We start from the raw sequence: 14,701 nt of genomic DNA, 5'->3' as shown, positions 1-14,701 counted from the left end.
TTTAAAGGAACATGCCAAAATGATTGGAAATGCCCTCACCTCCAGAGTCGATACAAGAAGATGGATACAAATTTCCTCTCTGTGCAAATCAATGGAAGCGGATACGGACCACTAGCCTAGCTTAAAAACATACAAACAGTGAACATTCCTGTGACGCTTGGGACGAACGTTCACACTTTTCTGAATCTCACACACTGCTGTCCAAGCAATATTGATTTCCATAACAACATTATCAAAATTCCATCTCCACTAATCCACATCTTAACGGTGTACAAAAGGAGATCACCACAATGCTCACAGGCAAGACCCATTCTAGCTCGTCAAGTTCTACGGTAACAATCCCTTCTGTTGGGAGTGAGGAAGATAACGGCTGACCCCCAGTTCTTCTCTCTTCCAGGTGGCCTTCTCCGAGGGCTAAAAAAGACACCAGAGATCCACAACTGATCTGAGAACTGTAACATGGACAAACTAGAAGAAATTAAAAGATACCAGTTGCCTAGTGAACCCTGGGAAGAAAAGAAACAAAACAATAAGGGGCGCAACAGCTCTGTGAATGCATCTCTCTTAACAACGTTGGGTTACTCCAACCAAAGATATATAAGTGCCTGTATCTACGGTGTAAATATTTGTAGGAAAATCAAGTACAGAAACGTATTTCCTGTTGGGTTTTTTGTTGTTTTTGCCTGAGTCCCTCCGTGCCATCGGTAAACAAAACATGCAATATATCAACAGAGTGCAAGGCCAGAGGGGAGAGCTGAACCCCCATTCTGTCACCAGGCCAGTCGCCAGGGCCACATTCATCCTGTAACATAGAAAAGGAATATGCTTTGACATCAACCTGCAAAACAATTGACAGAATTATTATTATTATTATTTCATTTAACCAAATGTATAACATGGCATTTGGTAGACGCCTGGCGGTACATGAGTGCATATATTTATTAGCATGGGTGGTCCCAATGGGAATTGAACCCCTAACCCTGGGCACTGTTAGTGCCATGCTCTAAGACACGAACTACAGGACCACTTAACACAAAGCATTTATCAAAAGACTTTCTATGAGATTTGTGTGTAGAGACTTCACAAACATCTCGAGACCGTGTCTAAACATACAATGATTTTGTCAATTGATAAAGCATGAAGTTTACACGTTAACAAGACATTTGACCAGCTGGGCATCATTATTTGCTTATTATACAGAATGTATATTTAGTAAAGTGTTCATGACGTTGAATCATTTATAATGTGTTCTATATGAATTGTTTTTGCATTGCAGTCTTTAACACCAGCAGCAACAGATGATCACTAATGTTGAGAGCCTCATTAGACATAACGCATGTCTTCTCAACTTGAAAAGTAGGTTTATGGAGTTAGCCTCTTTTAATTATGATCCTGATCATATATGGTTATTATTTACTGCTCCGGTGCTTAAGAATGAAGTTTCTTCTTTTCGTACATTTTTATTAATATATTTTTTTCAGTTTTCTGCACCGCTGAATGTGATGTTTTATTGAAAGTATTTGCACAGTATAGGTCTAATATAACCAGCACTGTGGAAATTAGTCAACTATAGGCTTTTTAGGCTTTTATAATTTCACATTGAATATGATCACATGCACAGTAATCCATTCCACGTATAGGCAGGCGCCGCAATCTAGGAGCCGTCAAGCAACCAATCACAGCAATTTTGAAGTATCCACAGTACATTCCAAATATGGAAATTAATGGTTGTATTTATTTATGAACTCACTCGCCACGAGTCCACTCGCCCACTAACATTAGAGTTTCAATTTAGGCAACGGCATGTATACATTTTATTTTTTTATTAACCTTTTTATTTACCCAGAGCGCGGATGCTCTTCAGCAACGTCCCGCTTCACGCTCTTCTCACACCTGGGAGCTGCTGGCCACTGAGCATCTCCACTGGAGCACGTTGGGGGGAGGTTAACTGCCTTGCTCAAGGGCACTTCAAAGGTGGATATTGAGGGAGGTGAAGAGTTATTCATTCACTCCCCCACCCAGAATCTTCCTTTCGGTCACAACCCCCCCCCCCATGTACTTATGTGTAATAAATGGACAGTATGACTTCAGACTGACTGCTGTATAGATTGAGCAACACGAGAACAGATATTAATGAGGCCTGTCGTCATGGTTTCATGTGATACTGGAATCTGCTTAAAGAGCACCCGCTAACTTCCTATACTGGAAAAGGTGAAGCCGCCATCACCATCACCACCATGCTTAATATGACCTTTCTGCCTTTCTCTCCCTTCACACCTCCCCCTCTGTGTCTTTGTCTCTTCCTCGTTCACCTGCTGGTTTCCTTTTGCTTTGCTGCCGAAGGCGCCACAGCAGTTTTGTTTTCCCCTCCCAAGGGAATCGAAGCATGCTTTTTTATGCTTTTAAAAGGTGTACGCTGTTCCAAGACGCTTGTTTTTTTTTTAGCACATCGATATTAAGTTGAATTTTAATCTTTCCTTGGTGACATTTTGAAAAGTCGCTTGTCAAAGCTTAGATGAAGGAGATGCCCTTCTTCTTCCGTTATCGACCGACAAGTCGCTCGTTGTAAAATCATCCCTGTTCCTTTGTTTATTATTTTCCAATAAGATCGGCCTGTGGCTTGAAGTCGTGTGTGTGTGTGAAGTGTGTGATCTTCTTGTCGTCGTACAGAACGGGAAGGAACTGCTTCTTTCTTTTGATATGGCAAATGTGTGAGGAATTCAATTTTAGGGGTACCCGTTTTATTCTCTCTGCTTTTTATTTTTAGCAAATCAATACGTGTGCAGTGTGCACACATACAACGTGTAAGTACTGTATATGGGTGTGAGTGCAAGCAAGATGGTGGTGTGGTCAAAGGTGGGCTTGGACTGCAGTCCGTCTTTCTATACAGCAACGTGTGTCCCATCTTAATTACAAGACTCGTAATTGCCCCATCAATGAACACAAACTCTGACATTTAGAATTGATGGATTGTTGTCATGCACTCCGTAGATGTCGGTTACGAGAAATACTGAGGCGTGGCCTCTGCCTCTAGGTCTTTAAGGGACATTTCACTTTCACTTCACTTTTCACTTCAGCAGTCTTGCCTTCTATGAAAGTGCATCTACACGTAAGCTGACCACTGCTGTCCCTGTCGTCTGCTGTCGTTACCACTATAGTTTGTTTACACATCAGAATTATGATATTTAGACTTTGTCATCAAAATGAATGGAAGTGAATGAGGAGCCTGACACCTGGGAGGAATGGTGTCAGGCTGTGACTGTGGACAACAGGGACAGCAGTGGTCACTAGCTTACCTGTACTGTAGATGTACTTACATAGAGGTAAGACCTGCTGAAGTTCTAATAAAGTAAAAAAAAATCTCCTTGTGGAAATTGGCTCTTATATAACATTCGGTCTGAGACCACCGTTGCACCTTGATTGATGGCTTGTTTTTTTCCCCACTAGAAATTGTTTAATTTAATTTACCTGTTTTTAAATTGGATCCATAATGGAGGCACTTACTGAATGTACTTTCTATAAGAAACATAATTTACATTAGTGATGCAGCATTTGTTTAAATACATATTCATAATAAAATAACATTATTTTATTTAATAAAAGAAAAGCTATTTGATGCATTTCGTTTTTTTCGTTGTTAGAAAGCCCTCACCTGAATTCTTTTTTTATCAATACCGTAGCATTCTTGTTTGCAAGAGGTTTATACTTTTAAAATAGTTTTTAAAACCACATTGTCCATTTCTGTTTTGATTGAACTTTTCTTGATTGTGAATGATTGAAGTCATCTGGTCTTAAAGGAACATGCCAACATTTTGGGGGATTAGCTTACCAAGCTATTTTCCCAGAATGTTGGTGTGTTCCTTTAAGGGTTTGCTTGATTTGTATTTACCTCTGGAAAATGTCCGGTCTCCTCTGTTCCTTGATGTTCAATAATCGATGGCTGCCAAGTAGGGATGTTCGATATTGGCTTTTTTACCTATACCGATATTGTCTAACTCTTAATTTCCGATACCGATATCAACCGATACCGATATATATGCAGGGTTTCCCCGCCCAAAAAACTGAATAATTTCAGGTAATTAACATTACATATCTCGTTGTGGAATTAACACAACATTATGCATACTTTTGACAATACATAAAATCTGAATTTGTTCTTACTTGCTTGCCTGGGTAAATAAAGGTTAAATAAATGTAAAAAAAAAATAATAATATCGGACATCCCTACTGCCAAGTCTTCCATTCCAGTGTTCATGTAGAGTCTAGAGACGTTGACTGCATGCAGCTGCTGTTGCATCTCAATCATATTGTGCTTTGGATAAAGCGGAGTACTAAAACACCTTTTGAATTCATCATAATTTTCTGGAAATAGTTTTTTTTCTTCAGGGAGCTGAATGAAGGCCAGCACTCTAGGTTGAGGCATGTCTATTGCCAAACCATTATCAAATATCAAGGACCTGCGTTTTCCTACCTGATTCTTTATTTATATATACTACCTTTATTTAGATGTTTTCTTATCACACTTAAAATATTGCAAATTGCCTTAACATTATGCAATTCCTGCTTTGAAGTTTGCTTTGTAGGCCTACTCCCCATCCCGATAGTGTACACCCTGTCATTCAAACATACCATGTGCATTGTTGCAAATCCTCCCAGATCACAACGCTGGTGTTTGCCCCTCCCTGTCTGGATCTCCATCAGGGTTGGGATCAAGTCACTTCCAACATTCAAATGGTGGCGTTTTTGCACATGTGTGAGTGTAGATCCACCGGTGCATAGCAGACGTCCATGGGCGCACAACAAAGGAAAAAGATACCCTGGTGAAGGTCATTGTAGCCAAACGTTCTCAATAAATGTGTTTTAATTGCAAGTGAAGAGGACAGTGTGCGGGAATTCTTTCTTCCTTTAATTCAGTCAGTTCAAAATTGAAATAGAAATGTCTGTTTACTTGATGGTGATACAACATCCATTCTTATGTACTTTGTCTATAGGTTGGACAGTATAAAATGCTTATGCCAGAAGTTTGTCATTTGATTTTGAAAGGAAAACTCACTTGCTGAATTCACTGAGCTGAAAGTGAGTCGATCCCAACCTTAACCTGCATGACCCTGTAAATGCAACTCTGTTCAGATTAGGTCAACTGACTTCCGATCACTGGCTTTGTTTAAAGTGTAAATTTAGAGACATATTTTGAAGCAATGTGTCTTTGCTGTCATGGTATGTAAGGACTGGAGTAGTAGAGCCAGGTCTCAAACGACATATCAACGCTTACAAAAAAGTATCATGGTACCATCAAACCGGCTATTGTAGAAATCATTAGTCATGGTAAACGTCATGGGTCGCCATGGGACCACTTTTGTACCATGGTATAATCCAATTTAAACCATGATATTGATTGTACATGGCAATGATGGTGACAAAATGTCGAAATCGAAATACCACTACTTTTTTGTACGGGACATTGCACTCAAGGTTTGACAGTATGGACTGTTATTCACCAGACAACCTCATGGGTAACATGAATGCAAAAGGGCAACGTACCCGTAAACAGGAATTTACTAGAGATGCAAGACAAAACACAGGGTTCCCACAGTCATGAAAATCAAATCATGGCATTTGAAAATAGGATTTCCAAGCCTGGAAATGTTTAGGGAAATGATTACGCATAACTTTTTTGAAAAGTAATGGAAATATAAAATTGTGGTCACAGGGTTACCTTATAGCAATTGTAAAGCAAAAATACTGTGGTCAGAGTATGGCAGTTACTATTTTACTCACATAGCAATGCTTTAATAACATGATTCCAATTATGTCAGGACTTGTAAAGGTTGTTCATTCTTTACACTGCAGAAATGTAGTCATGGCAATGTTATACAGAGTTATGGAAAAGTATTGGAATTTACAGAGAAAAGTCTAAATTTGGGAACCCTGCAATGTAATTTGTGTAGGTAGCAAGAAGTTATAATATCATTGAGACGTTCCTTTAGGCAATGTTGCCCAAAAGGTTCCCCCATGTGTCGCCACCCTTTATAGCCCCAAACAGTGGTTCTCAACCTGGGGGTCAGGATCAAGGGGCCATATCGAAGATATACAAAAATATGTTTAGTTTCCTGGTATGTTTTGTTTTTCTGGTGAAATTATGAATATCTGTACGTCTAAAACACTCATTAATCAAGTTAAACAGCCTGAAAAGGAGAAACAAAAATATCTTTTTGGTAAAAATTCACCATTCTGTCTGTGCTTGACTACACCAACAAGCAAAAAAATATGTACGGCCACCGTTTCACCTGGTTTTCCTCGGAACACTACCGCGCCTTCTGCACTACCCCCCCTACACATACTGTACATAGCGCCATACTTGTCCAAACCCTTCTATTCTCCAGTGGAACTGCTGTGAATGATTTAAAGTTGAAAATAAACGTGTCTGAAGTCCACTCGTCACGACGTCCCATCCGTCATTTTGACCACAATCTCCATCTCATTATCGGAGCTTGATTTATTACACTGTAACTGTTGATGGTTTTTCATCTCGAGATGTTGTTTGTTTTTATAGCAGTTGAGGAAATAAATCCTTTGTTTTTTTTATATCATAAATTTGACAAGGCAGTATGAGACTTTGGCTCTTATTTGCAAAATAAACTTGTTTTTGTCTTGAAGCTCTACACAAGCATTCACATCTTAAAAGTTTGTGTTGTCTTCAAAACTAAGAAATAAGAATCGATAAAAAGTCAGCGAGATGATTATTTTCATTAAACGGAAATTAAACCGTGCAGTTTGTGCCGTCTGCTCCTTTGTGTTAGTGATTCATGTAGATTCAATATTGTGAAAAATATTAACACTTTGACTGCCGGAAAACGCTTAAAAGCGTCATTCCCGGCCATGCTCAAGTTGCCGGAGGACGCTTTACAGCGTCCTTATATCAATATTTCAAAAATCTGCGATCGGATTCATATTTCCCCTCCGCTGGCCTGAGATCCACCAGGAGGACCCACTGAGCTCTCTGGCGGTTCAGGAGCGCCATCTGGTGGCCGATCGGCGCAATCGCCAAACAGGAAGTGCTATGGAGGTTGTGCTGGTCGGCCGTATTACTTCCGGGCACTCTGTTTGGCTACCGGGACTCGATCTCGACACAATACATAGCGATCGATTGCCAATAACTCGATAAACAACATGATTTGGACATATATACTATTATACAAGCTGGAAATGGACCCGATATTTCTACATACCATAATAGGTAAATGACTGTTCCACGCTCATCGCCCAACGGCGCGAGGAGGATACGGTAAGATTCAGCGTTTTTTTTTTTTTTTTTTTTTTTTTACTTTGACCAGTCAGCTGGTTCTTTTTAGCGTTTATCGCTTTTTCTGGTCAAGCATGACCGACAGAAACAGGTTGAATGGGATGTAGAGTAGGGGAAGACACTCTGAGAAAATACGGCGAGTCCGGGAGTCGAACTCGTGTACCCCAGATCCGGGACGCGCACGGTTGTCCCCGACGCCGAAATAGCGCAGAGATACGCGGTGAGCTACTGGAGCTCCCCTCAGCGTTATTTTTGATCGTATTCCATATAAACTGTTATGATGAACATATCACCCACACTAGATGAATGATATAACGCTGCCCACGGAATTATAAACGATCCCCCGCCCATCCGGTCATCATCAGATCATACGTAGATCATTCTAGATGTACGTCCAATTGAAATTTTTTATATCGCCCCGATTGCCATCAAACTGTATTTCATCATCAATATAATGCATTTGGGGCTATATATCACGTTCTGGAGAAAGCTGCAGAAAGAGATGAAAACATACTTATACATTAGACCATACTTTACTATGAATATGTGAATGAAAAAGTTTAACGTTGCTACACAATGAACAATACATATAGGACTTTGAATGGGCCCTAATAATGGCAATGTAGCAATAGAATTTAAAAAGTTATAGCCCTGCAAAGAAGGGGAATTACTCCATAGATAAATAGCGCTGGCAATCCACAGTCATTTTCCGGATTTCTGGCCGGCACCCATAGTGTTAAGATAAGCAGCAATATACCTGGCGGCTGGGTGGCGCAGCGGAGATTGCGCTCGTCACCAATGCAAGAGACTCCGGTCTCGAATCCGCGTGTCAGCATTGCCTCCGGCTTGGGCCGGCCGTCATACAAGACCTATCGCTGAGCCACGCCCCCTTTGAAAACTCGGACACAGAGCCGACCGTGAATGACTCTCGTTGACGATGGCGGCAGGCAGCCCCTTTTCTGACTGTGATGCAAGCCTTGCTTCACAGTCACGAAAGGGGCTAGGCCGCTGGAGATTTACCACAGCAGGTAATACTAGACCTGTTTTTTAAAGATAACACAAATATTTCATCTAGAAGCAGACAGAGAGGGTTACAATATGCAGTGGAAAAGTACGTTCATGAGATACACATTTACCTTAGACCTCCATGGTGATGCAAGCATTAGCTATAGATAACGTCTCAAGCATTACTTACAGTTGACTTGATTGAAGATTACAAGAACTATGACGATAATCCATGATTACTACTATTGCTGATACATTTAGTTTAGTGGTCCAACGCAGTATACGAGCTAGACCCGACAGTTGTGTCACTAGTCACTAGAATGAGGAAAAAGGTGAGAGCTGTCACTTGCCAACAATCCTCCTCCATAAAGGGGTGAGACGTCAGAGAATGGTATGCTGCACATTCTAGTGTACATCAGGTCAAATGATTGATTACACTAACTATAAATGTATAGTGATAGAGACCAAAGTAAAAATACACACACAGACAGTGGCTTGGGAGTAGAGCAGTCGTCTGGTAATCCGGAGGTTCCCGGTTTGATTCTCGCTCCTCCCGGGCAGCGTGTCGAAGTGTCTGTCATGTACAAAGGTCTGTTGACTACACAAAATAGTAACTGGAGCCGGCTGCACATGAACAAAAAACAGCCTCTCTCAGTAAATGCAAAACAGTCCCGGGCAGGTAGGTAATAAACACAAGGCGTTGTTCCAAAAATAGTAAATTATATTTATTAGGCAGGGTAGGGATTGAAACCTCCACTGCTTTATTATGGTAAGGAGGGGAAGTAATCCCACAAACACATAAACAAACAGGGAAAAAGGTAGTTTGAGAACACACAGGGTAAATCTGATAAACGCTAGTCTGGGCTGTGTCTACAGACACCAGCCAACCAGGTTGGCACTGGAATATCACCCAGCACTAAGGTATCGAAGGTACAAGTCCACACTCAGTGGAACTAGGCCTAAAGCCAACAAGAGAATACTCAATAGTTGAGAAGTGGCGCAGAGGCCAACAATATCTACATATATATACTTAAAGGTACAAGTCCACACTCAGTGGAACTAGGCCTAAAGCCAACAAGAGAATACTCACAATCCCAATCACAAGCACAATAATAATCCCACACAACAGTGGAAAACAATGGCAACCTCACTCCACTCTGGTCACTGGCAATTGACAGAATGAGGCGCCCAGACGTGTGTGCGCTGTCAGGTATTTGTCCACCCGTCCCTCTCGAGGTGATTGCCATCAGCTGTCATTCATTAGGCAATCAGCACTCTTCAGTGTAGGGACGGGCGGCACCTGACAAGAAGAGAAAAAAGAGACAGCATTAGCTCTCATGCTCACACACACACACATCACATACAAAACACAACACATTAAATATACTAACCTGATGTTCAGATGGTGTCATAAATACAGTAATAATGGTAATGACCAACCCACGTACCCATGTACGTCACAGTGTCCTTGAGCAAGACACTGATGAGCAGGTTGGCACCTTGCATGGTTGCCTCCACCGTCGGTGTGTGAATGTGTGAGTGAATGGGTAAGATGTGAGAAACTAATTGTAAAGCGCTTTGGATAAAAGCGCTATATAAATACAGCCATTTACCATTTACCAAAATACCTGTAAATCACAGTAAATGGGTACAGGTCAGGACATAGCTTTTCTTATAACACTAAGTATAAGTTATATTTAATATAAATATAAATAAATGCATATACAACACATTCTCAAGATAGATCACTCTGATTAGAAAAGAAAACCCACAACTAAAGTGTACATAAATAGCCACTATTTTTAATATATACAATAAATATACATGGATTTACAGTTACACAAATGGATGTACGATATAAACTGGAATAGCAAACAATATCATGTGTTGTTGTGATACATCTATGGTAATTTAACATTATATTCTTCTAGTACCTCCATTATGGATTAATAGCCTGGTCTGTTGACATTTGCAATATCAGCAACTGTTGATGAAGATTAAGTACTGCAAACCAGCAATCTGAGGGACACTTTAACAACCTTCAGGTCAATCGACGGTTGAATGCACTGAAATACAAGAACACCCTATAGAATATGTACTGTACTTTTACTTTTGAAACTTAATACAGTACTGTAGTGATTGTAATGGTACATAATTCACCCACAGACCTATTGTTAGGAACATTCTAGAACCTTAGTTCTGCCCGATCATTCTGGAACGTTGGTGATGATGTCATAGTAGCACCTTCCAGAACCTCTAACATTCCTATTTAAGCATTCTGTTTAGCTTTCTAGTAATGTCCACCTTCCATTGGGGGAGCCTGGTGCCCACAGGCCGGCACTCCTCATCTGGAGTAAGAGGGGAGGAGAGAGGGGTGATGGATAAGGGGAGAGGGATGAGGGGGAGGTGAATGAGGAGAGAGCGATGAGGGGGAGAGGTGAATGAGGAGAGGGATATTATTCAGTTAATGACATGATTGTAAAGCTGCACACATTCCATGATGCTCACTTTAGTCCAAAAACATAAATCAGACCTCTTTCATTGTCACTCATGTCCTGTCTTGGGTTGACCTGTGTCGTCTCTGTGAGGGCAGTAACATCTCCAGCACACCTCATTCTGTGAAAAAAACACAAAAAGCTGAGTATTAGCTAAGCATAGACAGATAATAATAATAATAGTTCATTTATGGAGCATCTTTCATACATAAAATGCAGCTCAAAGTGGATTTTATTGACAACAAACATAACAACTTTGACAGATCAACATTTGTGTTTGCCTTGTCAGGGATAAAACGAAAAGTCCAGGACTTATTTACTGTTTACATCGTTGTCCCTGTTGTTACTGGTTTCCAGTGGCACTATGGCATCTGAAGTGCATCAAGTATTCTTAGTGCATGTAGTAGTATTCATGTTATTAGTATTCTGTTGTCTGTTAGCCAGTTCTTTATACTATCAATGGTGGTCACTACATTACATCTATAACTATAACTGTCCTTGTTGGTCATCATTTCCACTGTTATGCACCTGGCTTGCGGTAACGTTGCTGACGTTATGATGCAGAAAGCTAACCTTATGATACAGAAGGCTCACGTTATGATGCAGAAAGCTAACCTTATGATACAGAAGGCTCACGTTATGATGCAGAAAGCTAACCTTATGATACAGAAGGTTCACGTTATGATGCAGAAAGCTAACCTTATTGTAAACTGTGTTAATATGTACCTCAGTTGCGTGTGAGTCAAGGAACACACTTGGGTATACCAAACCGTAGGTTTATTAAACATCTAGTTGTGACGTGACGGTGAGAACAGGTTCATAGTATCGAGGCAGTTTGTACGCAGTCGCACTGGCGGTACGGTGGCTCGTAGCAGACAATAGTCAAACTGGATAATCATTTAGCCAATGATCTACATCCTTTCCCTTTAGCTAAAATCTTGTATAACAAAATACTGTATCACTAGGTGAATGTTAACATCACAGAACATTTCTTTTACTTTGAATTCTACAATTTCCAGTAAACAATTAAATGAAGATACTCTTAGATAAACTTAAAACTATCCATCTGTAGACAAAGGTGGACGAGTATATATCACTTTGAGAAGTAGTGCATTCATAAAACTTGGAATCACCATAAGTGCATAAGTGGAACAACTTGGTGCAAATAATATTGACACATTGGCATAGCATTCTACATTAACCATGTTATACACATCAGTTTTCTTTACTAATTTTTTTTTCTTTTTTTTTTTTCAATAGAATGAATCTATTGTGTTACAAAGGGTCAGATTAAACCGAATATATATATTTATTGCCTGAGATCCCATGTATAATATCTGCATATCGTTTGATATCCCTTGTATATTCTTTGTACAATATGCACGGAATATCCCTTTAGTCTAGCAGGACGGACCATGGTATTCGTCCCCCTATTGGAAGCGATCCCCTGGCGCCAGGTACCGAGTAAAGCCTTACCCCCTCGAGCTGACTTGAAAGCTGCCGCCGGGACTTGTCTTAACATGCCCGCTTTCGCCCACGGCTACGAGACCGAGAGGCGACAGAAATGAGATAGGTACTATTTGTTCACGGTACATATATATAAGGCGCAAGAAATGTAGAACCCCCCTTGCAGTTCCTCTTCAGTTCGCCTTCAGTTCAGTCTGGTTCAGTTACCGAGTAAAGCCTCACCCACTACGCAACGTGTGGTGCAGAGTAGGGCTCGTATCGCCCAAGATAGAATCGTGTTATCCTAATACCTTTGTTCAAGGTACCGTTCGCTATTTACTAGTACAAGCCTTCATTACGAGTCAAAGACCACGTGAAGGGAGTAATTGTGTGTCTATAATAGAGCACTTATTGCCGCGTGCTAATAGTATATTAACGTCAGGACCAACCGTGCATTACCGCACCGGAGGATCTACACCGGAGCAGCAGCACCACGGGGGACTTACACCCCACCGGCAGTGCCACCCTCCGGGCAAGGATTATTCTTCTTCATTGCTTTGACCAAGCTGCTGGAACAGAGAACCGCCTACCCCACTGCTACTGTGGGATTTACACCTGCCCGTGAGACCATCACTCAAGCCTGTCTCTGTCGTAACAGAGACTCCACGGCTCTCACCTACACGGCGCGCATCCTGGGACCAGGTTGCCTATCCCCACTGCTCCAGGGGTGATATTGCCCCCGTGAACCATTGACTTGCATAGAGCTTTGGCCCCCTCTGCTGGCTTACAACCGGTAGTACCCCCCTTTCCCAGAGCACCATAGAGATCATCCTTAATATTTACTATTGATTACCTATACACATTCTATTTGCCTTATAAGCGCAATTGACCAAAGTGATGTAATCTAATATCTCCCTTTTATGTAATAAATATTCTAACAGAGTATTTTGTGTGGAAAACCTGTTATTGTGCGAGTGTCGTCATCTAGAATACCTTTGTACGGTGTTGGCCAGTAATGTACAAGTCGGTAGTGATTAATGATATCAGTACTTGATTAATACAGTCAGGGAATTGTACCCCTCAGTTACAATTGGTCCTTCGATAGCCGAGATAATAATTAGCGTAATATTAATATAATATTAATATGGAATTGGCCGATGACGAACACTCCACAAACGGTTCTCCTAAGCTAGATCGCCCGCAGCGCAGACGACAGCCACCTCCCTACCTAGAGGCATACTCTGTCAGTCCAATACCTAGCTTTAAAGGGAAGTTAAACGCGGAAAAAGTAGAAAGTAAAATTATGTCCGACCCTAACAACCAGGCTACCCCGCCAACAGAGGCCCTAGTGGGTGCTAATGTAACTGACCAAGCTCACGGTGGGGTCCAGGAGGGAACTGACACGACTTTACCCCCAGACAATACCGAAGAAATAGCCCCCGATCACCCCCGGGAGGAAGACAACCCTAGAGAGACACGCACCCAGGAGACGGATCTCCTCGGTACGCAACCGGAGAATGGATCTCCAACAAGTACTGCCGGGAGCCGATCGCCCCGAACGGCGTCTTCCCCCAGCGAGGCGGACAAGATGCTGGCGCAAGCACTCATCGCCACCCTGGCAGCCTCCACCGAACGCGATCGACTTCAAGCGCAACAGACGTGCGAGCGCGAACATTACGCAGGTGAGCGAGAGCGCTTCCAGGTGCAACAAAGGAGCGAGGACGACCGAATAAGACTGGAGACCAGACGCCTCCAGACAGAAGAGAACATCGAGAGAAGCCGCGCCGACGCCGCCCATGCCAGCGCCAATGCCCAGCGCGACGTCGAGAGAAGCCGCGCCGACGCCGCAAATGCACAGCTCCACGCCGCCCATGTCAGCGCCAATGCCCAGCGCGACGTCGCCAACGCACAGCGCGACGCTGCCCAGGCCAGCGCCAATGCGCAGCGCGACGCCGCCAATGCCCAGCGCGAAGCAGCGCGCGACGCAGCCCATGCCCGGCGCGAGGAAGAGCGCGACCGGCTGCAGGCGGAGCTGATGGACAAACTGGTTGCCATGGCGACACCCCCTCACTCCGCACGGAGCTCTCAGAGGTCGTCAAGACATGGGTCTAGGACACATTCCCCTACCCGACGAAGCGACCCGGGACCCCGCCTACAGGAGGATCCTGTCCACGTCTCCGAACCCCCTCCCCAGCCGGTCCATACGAGACCTAGCAACCGGGGTACAGAACCGAACCACGCCGAGAGACTGAACAGACGACTCCAGGTCCTAGCAGAGGAAGAGGAGGAGGAAGAGGAGGGGTGTCAAGCCGACCAGCAGCAACGTGCTCTGGCCCAGGAGGCCCAGTACAGCCCCGACCCGCAGCGACGTACTCAGGACCAGGAGGTCCAGTACAGCCCAGAAGTCAGCCCCGAGGCCCTGCGCTACAAACCCCCGACTCAACTCACGGGT

General features: G+C 42.8%; 1 protein-coding gene across 2 annotated transcripts in view; it reads left to right on the top strand.

The window, feature by feature from the left end:
* The window catches only part of tmem248 (transmembrane protein 248), a gene marked incomplete at its 3' end in the record, with an annotated part of 29,799 nt that extends 23,705 nt beyond the window's left edge, over positions 1-6,094 (top strand). For both annotated transcript variants that reach the window (XM_084320867.1, XM_084320866.1), the window contains one exon: positions 398-6,094. In XM_084320867.1, the coding sequence (XP_084176993.1) occupies positions 398-418 (21 nt within the window). The remainder of the gene's footprint in view (positions 1-397) is intronic.
* Between the last annotated feature and the right edge of the window lie 8,607 nt (positions 6,095-14,701).

The sequence above is a fragment of the Notolepis coatsorum genome (genome assembly GCF_963971535.1).
Source record: "Notolepis coatsorum genome assembly, chromosome: 8".
In the NCBI taxonomy this organism is placed as follows: domain Eukaryota; kingdom Metazoa; phylum Chordata; class Actinopteri; order Aulopiformes; family Paralepididae; genus Notolepis; species Notolepis coatsorum.
The sequence above is the reverse complement of the archived record's forward strand: the minus strand, read 5'-3'. Positions and strand labels throughout refer to the sequence as shown.